Source organism: Heteronotia binoei, chromosome 7 (genome assembly GCF_032191835.1).
Source record: "Heteronotia binoei isolate CCM8104 ecotype False Entrance Well chromosome 7, APGP_CSIRO_Hbin_v1, whole genome shotgun sequence".
Taxonomy (NCBI): domain Eukaryota; kingdom Metazoa; phylum Chordata; class Lepidosauria; order Squamata; family Gekkonidae; genus Heteronotia; species Heteronotia binoei.
Window position 1 is genome coordinate 115972988 of NC_083229.1, and position 16268 is coordinate 115989255.

General features: G+C 43.8%; 1 protein-coding gene across 1 annotated transcript in view; it reads right to left on the minus strand.

The window, feature by feature from the left end:
- The window catches only part of EXOC2 (exocyst complex component 2), a 129738-nt gene that overhangs the window by 52365 nt on the left and 61105 nt on the right, over positions 1–16268 (minus strand). Inside the window, exons 13-19 of the mRNA XM_060244259.1 lie at positions 14582–14650; positions 11007–11164; positions 8885–9006; positions 6204–6265; positions 4760–4840; positions 2478–2537; positions 1760–1821 (exon numbers count right to left, since the gene is read on the minus strand). Coding sequence (XP_060100242.1) covers positions 1760–1821; positions 2478–2537; positions 4760–4840; positions 6204–6265; positions 8885–9006; positions 11007–11164; positions 14582–14650 — 614 coding nt within the window. The remainder of the gene's footprint in view (positions 1–1759; positions 1822–2477; positions 2538–4759; positions 4841–6203; positions 6266–8884; positions 9007–11006; positions 11165–14581; positions 14651–16268) is intronic.

A 16268-nucleotide genomic window follows, 5' to 3' on the forward strand; every position in this document is an offset into this window, starting at 1 on the left:
CCCAGAGCTCCCTGGAGGGGAGGGACTTAACTGTGGCAAAGACATGTGGATAGGCGACAGAACATGACTGACATGATGACCTGGGGGGCAGGGCTTTTTTTGTAGGGAAAAAAAAAAGCCCAGCAGAAATTCATTTGCATGTTAGGCCACACCCCCTGACATCACCATTGTTTCACACAGGGCTTTTTTGTTCAAAAAAGCCCAGCAGGAACTCATTTGCATATTAGGCCACACCCCATGACACCAGGCCAGCTGGAACTGTGTTCCTGTTCAAAAAAAGCTTTGCCTGAGGGGATGACCTATGTAAAATTTGAGGGGATGACCTATGTAAAAATGTATGATTTGCACTCTGGTAAAGCTCAGCGATTTAACTTGCCTCGCCAGGTAGTGCAAAGCAGTTGTGAAATTAGTTTTTAAATAGTTTGACTTCAGCTAGACATCAATCTATGGATGGAAACCACAGAAATAATAACAATAATAATAATAATAATAATATATAATAATAATATTTTATTTATATCCCGCCCTCCCCGCCAAAGCAGGCTCCGGGCGGCTAATAGCTGCCTGGGAAATGTTAATAGCTACCTGGAAAAATCGTAAAAGATCTTCCTGAAGTATAACAGAGTGCCAGGTGATCAGAGCCAAACTAAACATGATACCATTTGCAGGGCTGGATCTAGGGGGGGGGGGGGGGGGGGAAGGGAGATGCTTGCCCTGGGTGCCGACGGGGGGGGGGCACCAAATTGGGTATGGAGTCCATTCTATTCTATGGGCCCATAAGGGGGCATCATTTTTTAATTTTGTCCCCCCTCAGAAAACGTAGATCCGGTCCTGACCATCTGAGAAGCAGTTATAGTTTTTTTTTTTTTAAAAAAAAACCTGCTGCAGAGCCCCAATCCAGATCAGGCACATGGCACAGCAGCCGCCCGCCCCTATTCAGGTGCTGACTCTTTTGGCACTTGGTCAGGTGCAAGCAGGCCACCAGTGCATATTTTATGGTGCTTAATCCGAAAACATTTATGTGTTGGGAAGTTCTCTTGAGGTGACTCATAACACATGGATCTGGACATTCGCACAACAGGCCTGTCAGTCCATCACGGATGTGTCAGTAACTAAGGATGCCTGGATAGGATCTGAACTGAAGGGAACCCCCAAAATGAGGTCTCTTGGACCAACTCTGACGCAGAGTGCTGTGTTTCTTGAAAGCTTGTGCTACAATAAGATCTGTTCGTCTTAAAGGTGCTACTGGACCCTTTGCTATTTTTGCCCCAACAGACTAACATGGTTAACTCCTCTGAATCCATGATCACTGTGGAAAGTGCGGGTAACGAATCCGATCCAGAGGAACTGTTTTCAGGAAGAGTGCTGGAAGCACATGTTAAGGTCTTTTGTTCAGCAACAAAACAAATACCCAAACATGAAGAACAGAACAAGCTACACAAACTGGAACCAGATTCAAAGAAAGCAGCAATAAAGCAAAACATGCTGCAGCCATTGATGAATGGGCATTCCTTAATGCTTCCCATCTTCCCAGCTGGGCATTCCTTAATAGTGACGTTCAGAGTGGTGCTTGAAGAGGAAATAAAGGAATGGCCAGATGATTTCCTTCAATGAGCCATGTGAAGTCAGATCCACGTACATGTGTGGGAAAATGTTCTAGTGTTTGCATGCACATTGTCAGAAGTATAACTGGACAAGTAGCCATTAAGCGTTAATGTGCAGGTAACAATTTTATTAACTTAACATTTATTTTACTTACTGTGTAGTATCCACATCACTGTCAGGCTTGGTACTCAGTTGTTCCAGACAATCAATGAACACCTGTGGGGGGAAAAATCCCTATATTAAGCCACACTGACTTGAGTCTTGCGTCTCTATTCTGCTGAAGGCAAGAGGTTTCCTTTGGAGAAGAAACTACTTCTGCCAGTAGGATGCTCAGCCATCTTTGGAACTGAATCACAGGATTCAAGTCAACAATCAACTACTAATAATATCATTGCAAAAGAGCTATCTTCTCAGCCGCATCTTCCTCTATAATTATCTTCAGTATAATCCCCTTTCATCTAGGGAAGCTGAATGACTACCATCCAGTCTCAAATGTTCCATTCTTGAGCAAAGTGGGAGAATGAATAGTGCGGAGAGGGAGATACAGGGGAAAGTGAGGTGACCCCTCACAAGTCCTTCAAGGTTCCCTACCGTGCAAGTCGACCTGGCCCGGTGGCTTTCACCACACAACGGGCCATAGTTTTCCTAGGTAAGAGGCTGCTGGTTGGAGGAGGGGGGAAGCTGAAGACAGGGGAGATGGTAAGCTGGATGCTGGGTGGGAAGGAGACAACAAGCAGGAAAAGGCAAGAGACTGTGGGAGCTTCCGGGGGAAGGAAAGAGAAAGTAGTGGGAGACGGGGAAACTATATGCCTCTGGCAATTCCCTGTGGGTTCACACTTGTGAAATAACAATTTGTCACACGACTGTATTACCTGCATGATGTTTATGCTCAGTTGGCACACATCTTCCTGTATTTTCTGCTGCTGGAAAACCTAAAGAAACACAACACTTGAGAGAAAAAGCCTTCCTGTAAGGAAAGGTGACTACTCTACCTCACATTAAGAACATAAGAACATAAGAGAAGCCATGTCAGATCAGGCCAATGGCCCATCCAGTCCAACACTCTGTGTCACACAGCGGCCAAATACACACACACACACACAGTGGCTAATCAGGTCCTGCTGTCCGAGCGCCTCTCATGTTTTGCGAAGCAACAGAAGAAACTTATTCTATTAATGTATATAACATAACTGAATATACGTATATTTAAAATTATTCTGCGTTAAAATTAATGTGCAACGTTGAAGTCAATTAATTGCATCAATCAACAAAAACTGAGGTTCAGATCAAATATACATCTGAATAACATTTTGGGAAGAAATATATACACACACATTTTTTTTTACAGTAAATAAATACATACATACTATTCAAAGTTTTACATTTAAATTATTATACCTTCCTTTGCTTTTAAGCATAAGTACATCACGCAGAAAGAGACACTGTGCAATACATGCATCCATTATATGCTGTAGTAGGACTGTCAGATGCCTCTTTTTAAAGGATGTGTCCTCTTTTTTTTTTTTTTTGAAATCCATCCTCTTTTGAACAGTTTTTTTGATGAAAATGTCCTCTTTTTGGGTTGGAAGGTTAGGAATATTCCTAGTTAGCAGCATTTGTCGCAGCTTAAATAGTAGAGGTATTTTCACTAGGATTTTCATGGATGTATCATCGATATTTTTAAAATAGAAAAAAAGGATCTAGAATTTGGTATGATCATTCCAAATCTGTGATGATGTTCAAGTGTAAGAATATAAAAACCTATGAAGAGCCCTGCTGGATCAGCCAACAGTCCATCTAGTCCAGCATCCTGCCTTTCAGACAGTGACTGACCAGTTCCTCTGGACAGCCAACAACATGGCATAGAGGTTGAGGCCTTCTCATGATGTTGCCTCCCGGCTCTGAGATTTAGAGTGTAGTGCCTCTGAATGTGAAGGCTCTCATCACCCACCATGGCTAGTAGCCATTGATAGACTTATCTGAAGAAGCCACTGATAGATTTATCTCGTAGAATCAGAGTTGGAAGGGGCCATAAAAGTCATCTAGTCCAACCCCTTTCTCAATGCAGGATCAGCCTAGAGCCCTAGATTATCGCTGACAAGTGTTTGTCCAGCCGCTGCTTAAAGACTGCCGGTGAGGGGGAGCTCACCCACCTCCCTCAGTAGCTGATTCCGCATCAACAACTCTTACTTTTAAAAAGTGTTTCCTAATATCCAGCCAGCCCCGTGGCGCAGAGTGGTAAAGCTGCAGTACTGCAGTCCTAAGCTCTGCTCACGACCTGAGTTCAATCTCGGCGGAAGCTGGGTTCAGGTAGCCAGCTCGAGGTCGACTCAGCCTTCCATCCTTCCGAGGTCGGTCAAATGAGTCCCCAGCTTGCAGGGGGGAAAGTGTAGATGACTGGGGAAGGCAATGGCAAACCACCCCGTAAAAAGTCTGCTGTGAAAACGTCATGCAAGCACCAGTTGGAAACGACTGGTGCTTGAACAGGGGACTACCTTTACCTTTAATATCCAGCCAATACCTTCCTGCCCTTAATTTAAACTCATTATTGTGAGTCCTATTCTCCGCTGCCAACAGGAACAGTTCCCTGCCCTCATGAAAGCTCCTGCCCTGCCACAAATTTTGTTAGTCTTTAAGGTGCTCCGGGACTCTTGCTCTTTTCTACTGCTACAGACCGACAAACATGGCTACCCATCTTAAGAATAAGGAATTGTCAATAGGGAAAGCTAGGATATCATGACAAGAACAACTCTAATGCCATTTTTATTGTTACTAGATTGCCATGCTGCTACATAACATTTATTGTACTGACCTTCTTGCTTTTTATAATGGCTTGCTGTAATTAATTTCATTTATCTTGAGATTATGTAGCAGTAACAGAGCTGTTACTTTAAGCCAAGGGTGGAATTCTAGCAGGAGCTCCTTTGCATCTTAGGCCACACACCCCTGATGTAGCCAATCTTCCAAGAGCTTACAAGGCTCTTTTTTGTAAGCTGTTGGAGGATTGGTTACATCAGGGGTGTGTGGCCTAATATGCAAAGTAGCCCCTGCTAGAATTCCACCCCTGCTTTAAGTGCACATGGGTTTGGATGCTCATTGGGTTCAGATTATTGGAATTTTCATGAACATAAAAGACGTATTAAAGATGACTTACGCTGGTCTCCCCAGGCTTGCAATCAAGGACACCCTTGAGCGACTGCAAAGAATGCACAACACACTGTTCAAACTGGGATGGCTAAAGAAGGAGAAGAATGGTGAGCAAGTTAGTTGTAACAGCTAATAAGCGTGACTTCCTCTACATTAATCTTCCAGCTGTATAGTAAGTGACCAGAGTGCTTCATGACAATTTCTATCATCCCTACATGACAATTTCTTTCTAATTTTCATTTTATCTTTTTCTTTCCTTGTTTTTATATACCGTATTTTTCGGACCATAAGACGCACTTTCCCCCCCAAAAAAAGTGGGGGGGAAAGTGTGTGCGTCTTATGGTCCGAAGGTACGTACCTTCGGGGGGTACGTACCTTCGTAGTGTGTGCGTCTTATGGTCCGAAGGTACGTACCTTCGGGGGGTACGTACCTTCCCAGGAGGAAGGTGCGTCTAATCGTCCGAAAAATACGGTATATGAAAAATGTTTCAATAAAAAGTTCTAACCTATATAAAGATATGAAAAGGTCTAGGTTTAAATGTCTAAAAAAAGACCATGACCATATTTGGTGTTTAGTGTAGTGATTAACTGCATGGACTCTTATCTTGGAGAACCGTGTTTGATTCCCCAATCTTCCACTTGCAGCTGCTGGAATGGCCTTGGGTCAGCCATAGCTTTCGCAGGAGTTGTCCTTGAATGGGTAGCCGCTGTGAGAGCTCTCTCAGCCCAATGACCTCACATGGTGTCTGTTGTGGGGGAGGAAGGTAAAGGAGATTGCGACTGCTCTGACTCTGAGATTCAGAGTATAGGCAGGATATAAATCCAATATCATCATCATATCTGTGGTTTGTATGTCCGTGTATACAAATCTCAAGTTACAATAGTGCGGAGCCATGCAAAAAAAAAAAAATCCTTTACAATAATATTTTATCGATCTAGTCGGAATATATGATCCTTTCCTCCCTGCCCATCTCACAACCCCTCACCCATCTCACAACTTCATGCAGTAGGCTTGAAGGTTAGTTTGAAAAACCAACATTGCCCCATGGTCTTCCAGTGAGCTTTACAGCTGATGGGGAATTTGAACTTAGTCATCGTCTGATACACAATTCATCACACCACACCAGCTTTCTAGGAATGCATTGAAGTATCTATGACCGCATGTACGCAACATTACACCTTCTTAACCAGACAAGACGATCCCCCTTCTCCAGTTCCACCAGGAGAAAATCATCAAGGCCTGTGCTAGAGCATTAACAGAGGACATAAATGAGAAAGATGGGATTCCCCTACTATTATTTGGGACGAAAGCAATGCCACTTCCATCAAGGAGTTTATACATGAAATTATCTCACTGGACCCTCACAAGAATTCAGTGAAGTAGACGAACCAAATATACTAAACTCTGTGTCATAAAATGCTTATGTATGGAAATGTACTGATGTACTTACCAAACAGGTCAAGCCTTCATTATCTACAACCCAGTCCTCCTTCTCAGCCAATCTCTTCACATCTGTAAATGTGGAAAGGGCATAAAGTTGTTATGTGGTAAACCCCGCCCCCCTCCTTAAGAGAACCTGCACCAGATGACTTTATCTACAGCCAAAGAACTCTGCATACCCTAGCGCTAGTACCTTAAAAGCTGCAACAGCTTTTTATACATAAAATGGACAGACATAAAATTGAATTAACAATATGTATGAAAGAAATTACATACAGCTCATGCTAGACTGAAAATATTAAAAATAATGCTCTTATTACATACATAAATAGATTGGATCATCACCATCACCATCTTATATTCTTATAGCCAAGTTAGCCAAATCTGATACTTAAATCTGGTGACTGGCGCAGTCAACAGGCAAGACAGATCTATGTACAAACCCGAAGAATCTGAAATCTACAAAAAATCTGAAATCTACAAAAAAACAAAACCAAAAAACATTGGGGCTTAAAAAAACCCAGAATAACAAATTGAGTGCCTGTAGGTTAAATTGTTAATTGTTGGAAGCCGCCCTGAGCCACTTGTGGGAAGGGCGGGATACAAATCCCGAATAAATAAATAAATAAATAAATAAATAAATAAATAAGCAACTGACTCCCTCACTAAGCTCTACACGGGCCAGGGCCTTCTCAGTGGCAGCACCGATGTTATGGAACGCTCTCCCAGAGGCCATAAGAGCCCTGCAGGACCTCTCCCAATTCCGCAGGGCCTGTAAAACTGAACTCTTTCGACAGACCTGCAACAACTAATGTGGGATGAGGCTGCCGCTGCTATGCTGCTGAGCAATATCATCAGTAGGACCACTAACAGACTAACAGAAGAACTGAGACATCAGTATAATCTGATCCGCCTATGTTAAATTTGTTTGACCATAGCACCAAATACCTAGTTTTTAAATAGTTTGTACATGTTTTTATCGTTTTAAAACTGTAACTCAAATTGGTTTTCTATCATGACTGTTAACCGCCCAGAGTCCGCTTGCGGAGTGGGTGACATACAAATTCAAGGTAAATAATAAATTGATTGCTGCTAGGCACCCATAGATTCCAGGATTCATTCTGTCAATAAAAGATAGGGGGAAAGGACGGGGCCCTTTCCGGAGTTGTTTTGGCCCTTAAGGGAAGACTCACTGGAGCTAGAGATGCCAGCTCAAGGCTGGGAAATTCCTGGAAATTTTGTGTTGGAGTCTGAAAAGGGTGAGGTTTCAGGAGGTGAGAGACCTGATCCAAATATAATGCCACCCTCCACAGCAGCCATTTTCTCTATCATATGGAGCTCGGTTATAATTCTGGGAGATCTCCAGATCACACCTGGAGGCTAGCAAACCTAGTCCTGGTAGCAGCTTTTGGGTGACCACTTAACTTGCATGACAACTAGGCCTGGCAACTTGCTACTCTTCAACAGCGGCCACTATGTGAAGGCCAGTATGGTGTTGTGTTTTGGTGGAGGTTCTAGGAGACACAAGTTTGAATCCCCATCTTGCTGTGGAAGCTCACTGGGCAATTTTGCACCAAATTCACACTTCCAGCCTAAGCTACCTCACAGGACTGTTGTGTAGATAAAAAGGAGGGGAGAGAAATGTAAGCTGCTTTGGTCCCCACTGTGAAGAAAGATGAGGTAAACATGAATTAAATAAATAGTAAATACACCAGAAGATGGAAAGTATGTAAAATGTAAGGGAAGTATATAAAACGGGGGTGACCAAACTTGCTTAACATGAGAGCATCTGATGTTTGAGAGCCACAGGACATGAACGTCAGATGTTTGAGAGCCGCAAAACAAGAAGGAGGGAGGCAAGCAAATAGGAGGGAGAGAGTGGTGGAAAGAAAGCAACTTAAATTTTAATTGCAATTCTCCAAGTGATTTAAAGAGATAACTGTCTTCTCCAAGTCAGCCAATGCGCGGTGGGGGCTTTGAGAGCCACACAATATGTGTGAAAGAGCCACAGTTTGGCCACCCCTGATATAAAAGGTAAGTTGGTGAATGGCTGAGAAGGACAGAATGAGGCAGGCGGAGGAGAGAGGGTTTTTGCCAGGGGGGAGGGGGAAGAGGAAATAGTGTGGGGAGGTGGATAGAGGGGAGAGTGAGGTGTCATGTCACAAGTCCTTGAGAGTTCCCTATCATGCAAGTAGGCCTGACCCAGTAACCAACACCACACAATTGGGCCACAATCACACACACACTCCATTGCGGGGGGAGGAGCAGAAGACAGAGGGCTGTAGGGTGGCTGTTGGGTGGGAAGAAGAGATGGAATCAAAAACAGCGGAGGGGTTATGGGGGCTTTCAGGAAAGGGGGGAAGGAAATACTTGGGGAGGAGGCAATGAGATGCCTCCATAAGTCCTTAAAGGTTCCTGCTTGTTTTATCCATAGCAGCCATGGTGGCTTTTCAGAAGATAAGTTTTGATTAACCTCTGCCGGCCTAAACTTCATTTTTATTTTTCATCTGACTACACCAACATGGCCAATTTCAAAGCACTATGCAACAAGGATAATTTTAAAGGTGAACATAGACCTTCACAATGATAAGATCGGAGTTGTTAGCATCATTTTTTTTGGGGGGGGGAGGGGAGACTCAGTGCTCATAAAATTACTATAAAAATACAAGCTGTAGAAGTATATTTTAATACCTTCAGCTGTGTGCTGTAAAGTAATCATTATGCAGTGAACTCTGAGATCAAAAATAAGATCTTGGATGATCTGAAGCATGTCATTCGGTATTTCAAGTGCGGTAAGAGACTCATAGCTAAGCCTGGAAAGAAAGAAGAATTCGTTGAAGCTACGACAAGACTATAGTTTATTATGCGGTGAAATACTAAACAGAATCACAATTACTAAAGAGAGCTAGGCTCGGAAGGAAGCAGCTATTTTTCTTCCTTCACCACATAGTTCCCTTCATCCTCTTTATGACAGCTAGCATAACACCATTTTTCACTAGCTTAAGATTCTGGTGACTCTGGACTTTTCACACTTTGGAAATATTCTCACTTTCCCCTCCTATGAGCAATGTTCCCTCTAAGCCGCAGTCTCGTGAGCAAAAATTCTACTTTGTGAGCTCCTGGCATGAAAGTTGTGAGCTGCTGCATAAATTAGTGCGCTCTGGGGTCAACCTTCCTGAGCTAAGACAAAAATGTGTGAGCTGGAGGCTAAAAATCTGTGAGCTAGCTCACACTAACTCAGCTTAGAGGGAACACTGCCTATGAGTGTACGTGGCCTTGGATGACAAGACCGATGCTCTGGGTACAAACCTTTCACTTTTCTGCAAGACTCTTGTGATGATCAGATCCCGTTCCACCCCTCTCAGACTGCACCCAATGACTGCTGACAAAATGTTGCGGGAAGGTTGCCAGTTAATGAGAGAAGTTAGAACTGGGTGAGAGGGAGATGGGTTTGAGTCTGTGCGTGAAAGAGCATAAGCTGGTTGCAAGAAAGACAATTTATCACTGAGAGGATTGGAAGAACCAAGAGAGCTTGGGATCAAAAGTTCGGAGTGCTGAGAAACATTGTATCTGCATAGCACTGCAATGTTGTTTAAAGTTCTGAATGAAAGTACTCTGATCCGCAGGCCTCAGATTCAGTGGGAGCTCACAGGAGCACAGCTCCGGAACCTTTCTGAGAGTTCCACCTCCTCCTCCTGAGAGTTCCACCTCCTTGTCCATTGACTAGTAGGTGCAGCTGCATAACAATCCCTGGATGAGCTCCACCACCTATTTTTCTACAAAATGACCCCTGCTGACCCAGATAGCCCAAGCAAGCCAGATCTCGTCAGATCTCAGAAGCGAAGCAGGGTTGAATGTGGTAAGTGCTTGGAAGGGAGACTGTCTTTGAAATACCCAGTCGGGAGGCACTCTGAGACTGCCCTAAGAAGACTCACCCCCAGCCCCCGTTCAACCTTCTTGGGCAAACCTGAGGCGGCTGAGCAGGGGCTGTGGGCAAGCCGCACCTGCGCTCTTGAAGGCACTCCGAGACTGTTCTTTTTAGGGCAGTCTCAGAGCGCCCCTGAGAGCACACAGCACAGGCGTTCTCCTCCGAGCCCAGTTTCTCTTGCAAGGGAACCCAGGCTCAGAGAAGCTGCGATGACGTCCAGCCTGGCTGCCTTCACCTTCAAGGTGAGAGCAGCTGGGCGGGCCCCGCATTCTTCTCTGGGCTCAGCTTCCCTTGCAAGAGAAGCCGGGCTCAGAGGAGAGCACACACGGACATGTTGGGGAAAGGGGGTGCCCAGTGGTGCCCCGTAGGCAAGGTGGCCCCTCAGGTGGCCGCCTACTTAGTCTGCTCCCACATACTGGCCATGCAAGTTGCAACCTATGCCTGCCTCTGTGGAGTAACCCTGATCTTCCTTGGTGGTCTCTCATCCAAGTAGTAACCAAGGCCAACCCTGCTAAGCTCAGGGGCACCTGAGTTTGGGTCACCTTTTTTCTTCTAGCCGGCAGCCGGTGATGGACTCCACCTTCTGACTGGCTCTCAATTCTTATAATTTCTGTACATATTTATCTTGCAAGCCATCTTCTCCGCCCACAGGTATTGAGCAGATGTGTGGCTTACTGTAATTCAAGAGTTCAACGTGGTCTTTGCTGCTTCGATCCTCCCCCATCTTAATCACTTCTTTCCCTTGATTCTGTGCCTTAATGAGGACTAGGGGTTCACTAGATTAGTACCCAAATAATGTTTGGAACTCCTGGTTTCACCCAGGAAGAGATCAAAGAACACGGCCTACTGAAACGTGTCAAGAAACACAGATCTTACATTGCTTACCTTACTGTCTGTATGACATGAGGTAACCATTGACCAGACAGTTCAGATTTCATCTCCCAGCCACCATAATCTCTTAGTTCGTTTTCTCCAAGGCTGAATGGGAGTAAAGCACCACGGATCAATTTGACCAGAGACTTCATCACTTGCTGAATCATAGTCTGTAACAGCAGAAGAGAGCAACTTCTTGGAGGAGTTCAAGTCAAATGCAATTAGCCAGTTCTGGTCAAAAGAACAACAAATGTTCTTCTGAACTCAATGACAGTTTTTTCTTTCAGCACGGCACACTCAAAGTACTCAATTTACGATTAAAAAGTGGGTATAATTCACATTACCCAACGTAATTAAGGCAGGCTAGGTTCAGCTACCAGATTCTCAGCTATACCAGAGGCCTTAGCCTAAGTCAGTCTGCCAGTCTGTCTAGCCCAGTTTACCCTATCTGGCAACATCTTCTCTCTGTTCCGTGGCCTGCAGTTTACAACCCTTTAAGAAGAGTGGATTCAACAGGACACCCTTGCACCATCATAGTAAAGGCTGCCACCTAAACTGGAGCGCTCAGTGCAAAACAATGCAAAAATGACTTGACGGGAGAAGAAAGAGCTGCCGCAGGTCTGAAAGCAGCATTTATTGTAAGTATCAGCTGCTGGGCTGCGGTGCCTGTTTCACCAGCCGCTCCTGGTCCATCAGGATGCGTCAACAGAGCTCACAGCCCCTGAGACAACCTGGCAGAGTGGGCATCAAGCAGGTAAACCAAGAGGGTGAGAAAAACCCCCCAAAATGAACCCTCACAAATGAACCAAATACTAATACCGAAGGTAATCGTTTAAATGGAATATCAAACAATAAAACCAAAGGATCAAAACAACGTCTCTCTAAACTGCGGTAGGCTGGTTAAGAAAGAGCAGACTGAAACTGAACCCATCAAAGATGGAAGTTCTGTGGCTACGGAGATCAGGGCTGGAGCTTAGATTAACAACCCTTGATTAGATTGGAGCTTAGATTACCAGCCCCTTCCACCAGTGCAGTCCATGAAGGGTTTGGGAGTGACCTTGGATACCTCCCTCTCTATGGAGGCCTAGATTACACATATTGCTAAGGTGGCGTTCTACCACCTCCACCAAGCTCGGAAATTGACTCCCCCACTGTTCTGCTCAGATCTGGCCACAGTAATCCATGCGACGATCACCTCCTGGTTAGACTACTGTAACTCGCTTTATACTGGCCTACCCCTGAGTCTGACCAGGAAGCGCCAATGGGTCTAGAATGTGGTGGTGTGAGTCCTGACGGGAACACCATGGACAACACATATTTAGCCTGGGCTGTGCCAGCAACACTGGCTTCTGGTTGAGTATCAAGTCAGATTCAAGGTACTGGTTATGACTTTCAAGGCCTTGAGCAGTCTGGGACCAATGTATCTGCAGTACTGCCTCTTCCGCTATATCCCTGGAAGAGCGTTACGCTCTGCAGGTAACAACTCATTGGTGATCCCCAACCCTAAAGAGGCCTGTTCTCGATAAGGGCCAGGGCTTTTTCAGTCCTGGTCCCAACCTGGTGAAACTCTCTGCCAGCTGACACCAGGGCCCTGCAGAATTTTTTTGCAATTTTGCCGGGCCTGTAAGGCAGAGATGTTCCATCAGGCTTTCAAGAAAGGACAGTGACGGTTGCCAAGCTGGCATCTCACTGTGCCACCCTCTGGGCTACCCCCTCCCCACTGAGATGGAACAACAAAATTTGAGAAGAAGCCATTGGGGAGTCCATAAGATGGAACGTTCTATTCAGTATGTTTTATATCAATGTATTTTTACTGCTGTACATCGCCCAGAGCCTAACCTCGGCCAGAATGGGGCGAGCTATTAAATCTAAATAATAATAATAATAATGCTGCTGCTGCTGATAATAATAATAATATGCAAGGTATTAGAAATAAGAACAGCCCTTTTTATAACAAAAGTGGACCTGTTGAAATAAACATTCATTATATATGGAAGATCGGATTATATCAATTCATTCTATGACTGCTTATAGTATTATTATAGTTTATAGTTTTATAGTTTATTCATCAGGTCTATTCTGTTCTATGTAAGAACAGCATGTAGCAATTTATCAATGCCCACTGAAGAAGGCTTTAGAGGCCCAAATATGTATGGTCTGCTGGATAAAGAATTTGTTCCAGCTATCAGAAAGTGACTTACTGGATATTCTTATGTTTGTCATTTAAACTATTGCTTTAATCCTTTGATTTTATTGTTCTATATTCCATTAAAATTTATGTATTTTTAAAATTTGTTTTAATCTTAGGATTTCGGTTTGTTTTCTGTTATCTAAGCCATTTCAGGATTGTGTTTTTTCTCCTTCATTTTTCTACTCTGGTTAGATAATGTGGCTTTTAAGATACATTCTGAAGACAAACTGAGAATAGTAACTAGATCAGGAAAGCGTAGTAACTTTTGAAGTAGAGACAAAATGATTTAAATAGATGTGTAAGTTATCTGAATATCCTTTGGTGGCTACTGACTGGTGAGCTGTGGAATTGTTCTATTTATTTTCAGTTAAATGTAAAAGAAAACACAGTGGTTGGGACAGCAGCTGATTCTGCCTTTCCTGTTTTGTGTATTTTTATTCTTGAGTTGCAGGAAAACCAAATAAATACACATGAACATCTACAGAAACATTTTGCAGGCTTATTACTTCAACTAAACACAGAGATCCAGTTCTTACACTGACTAGTGGGCAGGGCTTTTTTTGCAGCTGAAACTCCTTCGCATATTAGGCTACACCCCCCTGTTGTAGCCAATCCTCCTGGAGTTTAGTACAGGGCTTACTGTAAATTCCAGGAGGATAGGCTACATCAGGGGGGTGTAACATAATATGTAAAGGAGTTCCTGCTATAAAAAAAGCCCTGCTAGTGGTGTTCCAGCTTTCTGAATGACAAACCAGCAGCTGAAGCAGGATGCCAAGGCTGGTAAGAGAGAACTTCTGAGAATCTTTAAAGCAAAATCATCACAAAATGTTTTGGAGGGCAGCACCGGCCTGAGTGGGAGGGAAGGTGACACGGTATAGGCCAATCTCATCAGATCTCAGAAGCTAAGCAGGGGCAGTACTTGAAAGGGAAACCACCAAGGAAGACTCTGAAGAGAAAGGCAATGGTCAACCATCTCTGCTTCTCACTTGCCTTGAAGGGCCTTCCTGGGGTTGCCAAAAGCAGGGCCATTTTTGTAGCGGGAACTCTTTTGCATATTAGGCCACACACCCCTGATATAGCCAATCCTCCAAGACCTTAAGGGCTCTAAGTACAGGGTCTACTGTAAGCTCCAGGAGGATTGGCTACATCAGGGATGTGTGGTTTAATATGCAATGGAGTTCCTGCTACAAGAAAAGCCCTGGCCGTAAGTCTTCCCATGCGCACACAGCAGCTTGAATTAACTGAGCGTATGGAGGGCTGTATGCCTCACTAGCTGACAATCTAAGCAAAATGTATGATTAAAACATCTATGCAGATCCCATTTTAATTTTAAACCACAAACAGTGTTTAAAAGTGCATACCTTTCCGGTAAGGATTGTCTGCACATCTATCTTACCTTGAAATCATTTTGTCTTTGCCTAGCGTTCTTCTTTGATCGTTCCATTTGGCCGGATTTTTCAGCAGTCTTGTAAGACATAAACATAAGCAGAGATAAGACTAATGAGAACACTGCATAATAAAAGGTCAAGTTTAGCATCTTCCACGAAGCCGGTTGGTATCACCAAATAGCGTTTCTAGAAAAAAAAGATTCCTGTAAATTCACCATCAAATACGTAGAGCTGCTTTTAAGTCTAATGTAATGTATGAACGACACCTAATGGACAGAAGATATCATAGCAAATATGGTGGTGGGGAAAATGCTCTTCTCCTTAGAATTTAAATAGAATATACCAGGGCTTTTTTTGTAGCAGAAGCTCCTTGGCATATTAGGCCACACGCCCCTGATGTAGCCAATCTTCCTGAAGCTTACAGTAGGCCCTGTAAGAAGAGCCCTGCAAGCTCTTGGGGGATTGGCTACATCAGGGGTGTCTGGTCTAATATGCACAGGAATTCCTGCTACAAAAAAAGCCGTGGAATATACGTTGCATTTGATCTTTAAGACAGCGATAATGTGGGCAGTTGAAGGCAGCGGGAAAAGACTCAACATGGGGTGGAGTGACTCAGTAAGGAAAGCCACGCCCATCATTCTGCTAGACCCAAGCAAGTGTATTAGAAATAACAGCAGACCTTCTTTTTATGACATAAAAAGTGTACCTGTTGGACATCTTGGAGGTTGTAAATTCAAAGGATCACTCCACATCAGAAGCGACTTGATGGCACCTACCCTCCATCCCTTTCCCACTTTCTGAAATATTCTTTCTTATCTCTCTATTAAGAATAAGCCAAGCGAGACTATTCATCTCGGCTATCTGTACACCTTGAATCTTTAAAGTACTTTGTTAAAACTGCAGAACAAAGTTAAGAGTTAATTAAATCCAAACAAATGGGGATCTGGTGACTATAATAAGCTTAACTTGTTATTGCTGTTTGGCTTTTGCATATGCCAAAACATCTTCATTAAGTTGCATGCTGACTTGTTGTTCACCTATGGAGAGGCATCTTCCTATATATATGAACTGTTAACTTCCATTCCAATGTATCTGAGGACGTGTGTGTGTGTCTGTGTGTGCACATGAAAGCTCATACCTTGAATGGAACTTAGTTGGTCTTACAGGTGCTACTGGGCTCTAGCTTTGTTCTGCTGCTTCAAACTAACACAGGTGCCCACCAAAACTCCCTCTAAGCTGTGGAGTCTTGTGAGCAAAAATTCCGCTTTGTGAGCTACTGGCATTAAAGTTGTGAGCTGCTGCTTTAATTAGTGTGCTCTGGGACCATCCTTCCTGAGCTAAGACAAAAATGCGTGAGCCGGAGGCTAAAAAACTGAGCTAGCTCACATTAACTCAACTTAGAGGAAACACTGCTGCCCACCTGGATCTGTTTTTTAACTGTTTTTTAAACTTGTTTCCTGCTTATGATACCCTGTGACTTGGTCTATGGCAGCTGATTGAAAGAGAGGGCTTGGTTGACGGTTGACTTTAACTTGGAAAAGAAATTGCAGCAGATGCTCTCCTGTCCCCTTCAGCCTTACAGATGATATGCACATGTATGTATTAAAGATACAGGTTTTTCCCCCAACCTCCTCCTTTTTACAGAGTTTGCTGAATAGTTTAACCCTTTCCTGTACAGAGAGACCAAAACTATTC